Source organism: Microtus ochrogaster, chromosome 5 (genome assembly GCF_000317375.1).
Source record: "Microtus ochrogaster isolate Prairie Vole_2 chromosome 5, MicOch1.0, whole genome shotgun sequence".
Taxonomy (NCBI): Eukaryota; Metazoa; Chordata; class Mammalia; order Rodentia; family Cricetidae; genus Microtus; species Microtus ochrogaster.
In genome coordinates, this window is record NC_022012.1 from 15,904,928 (window position 1) to 15,906,901 (window position 1,974).

Consider the following 1,974-nt stretch of genomic DNA (forward strand, 5'->3'; position numbering starts at 1 on the left):
GCGTGCGGGCATACATCGAGGCAGAATGTTGTATACATAATAAATAAATATTTTTTTTAAAAAAAAACAGAACAGGATAGGTCCTGTGGAGGCTGAGGCAGGAGAATCACAAGTCTGAGGTTACTCTGGAGCAGTGCCGCCAGCTGCTCATTACCGCCCTTGTTGTCGTTTCCTCACGGCCCTGGACCTGGCCTGCCCTCCACGCAGAGTGGAGCGGTGTGTGAGTGGCACCTCAGCTCATGGCACTCACGTCCTGTCTTTTGTCCCGTCAGAAGTCGCACCTGTCCTGACCACCCAGGGGACATCCACCATCAGGTCTGTGGTCACTGGAGCAACCACGAGGTCTCCACAGCACAAGGAGGATCAGTCGGCTTCCAGCACACCCAGGGAGCCCGTGGACGTCCCTGGCCTCAGCACGGCTGAGTCGGTGACAATGTCCCACCAAGGTAAAGGCCAGGCCCACCCTACATTTGATTAGTACACTGATTTGGTTAGTGGGGTTGGGGAGTGTGCCACCATGCCTGTGGTCAGAGCACAGCTGTGGGAGTCTGTTCTCTCCTTCCACCTTGGGAGTCTTGGGATCCTCTGTGGACGCTGGAGGACAGCTCTGCCTGAGATCAAGTCCACATGACTTACCAAACCTTGATAGCATCTCCAGATTTCCCTGTGTCAGGCAGTCTCCTTGGGTGGCTCCTGTTGTCTGACGTGTGTCTTCTGACCTCAGCCTCCTCACTCTGTCCTTTGTCTTACCCCAGTCCAGGGTGGCAGAGGGAGCGAGGAGCAGCCACAGGGAGTGAGTGTCTTGTCCATCATCCTCCCCGTTGGTAAGTGCTGGCTGGGCTGCTGACATGGTGGGGCCCCTGAGACTTCATGCTTAGCCTGCTGGGCCACTCCACCTCTCTGACCCTAAATAGAATGTCCCTGTCTGAGAGACAGCCCTGCGTGAGGGACGATGCCCCTGCCTGCCTCTGACTAGCTCCTTCTAGCTCCCTTCATTACAGACCAGACTGAGTGCCCCTGGTTATGGTGGAATACAGCTTTAATCTCACAGGCAGAACTCTGAGAGTTTGTTTGAGGCCAGCCTGGTCTACAGAGTTCTAAACTGGCAAAAAGAAAGATGGTCAGATGTGGTGGTATACACCTTCAATTCCAGCACTCAGGAGGCAGAGGCACATAGATCTCTATCAGTTACTGGCCAGCCTGGTATACATAGTGAGATTCAGGACAGGCTCCAAAGCTACACAGAGAAACCCTGTCTCGGAAAACAAAACAAAACAAACAGGAAAACGCAACCAAACGAACAAAGCAAAGTTGTCAGGATCTCAGAAGATAGAACAGTGTCAGGCTGTGGAGCCCAGGCTGGTTCAGAAGTTGTCATCCTTCTGCCTCATCCCTCTGAAGTGCTAGGCTTACAGGTCCTGATGCCCCCACCCTGCAGGGTTTTTTCTTTGTCTGATAAGGAAGTATAAGTTTACAGTCAGAACCCATCGCGGTCATGTAAAGGAGCCAGAATAGGAATGCCATGGCCTCACTGGTGCAAGGCCTCCTGGGGCCCGCCCTGACCAAGCCCTCTTTCCCCACAGCACTGGTCATCCTCCTTGTCTTTGGGGCCATCCTACTGTGGAGGAACTGGCGGCTAAGGAGCATCAACAGCATAAACTTTGACAACCCAGTGTACCAGAAGACCACAGAGGACGAACTCCACATTTGCCGAAGCCAGGACGGCTACACCTACCCCTCAGTGAGTGCCCTTTTGTGGGAGAGAGGGCATCTAAGAAACTGAAGGACAGAAGTTAGGTGGAATGGAAAAAAGGAAGCCAGGGCTATGCAACAGCTCAGCAGTAGAGCCCCTGCCTGGAGTCCCCAGTGAGGGGCTGGCGTGTGGCTCAGGGGTAGAGCCCCTGCCTAGAATCCCCAGTGAGGGGCTGGGGTGTGGCTCAGGGGTAGAGCCCCTGCCTGGAGTCCCCAGTGAGG

General features: G+C 54.4%; 1 protein-coding gene across 1 annotated transcript in view; it reads left to right on the forward strand.

The window, feature by feature from the left end:
- Nucleotides 1–1,974, forward strand: part of Ldlr (low density lipoprotein receptor) — a 27,119-nt gene that overhangs the window by 21,688 nt on the left and 3,457 nt on the right. Inside the window, exons 15-17 of the mRNA XM_005346915.2 lie at nt 273–446; nt 756–824; nt 1,584–1,741. Of these exons, the coding sequence (XP_005346972.1) occupies nt 273–446; nt 756–824; nt 1,584–1,741 (401 nt within the window). The remainder of the gene's footprint in view (nt 1–272; nt 447–755; nt 825–1,583; nt 1,742–1,974) is intronic.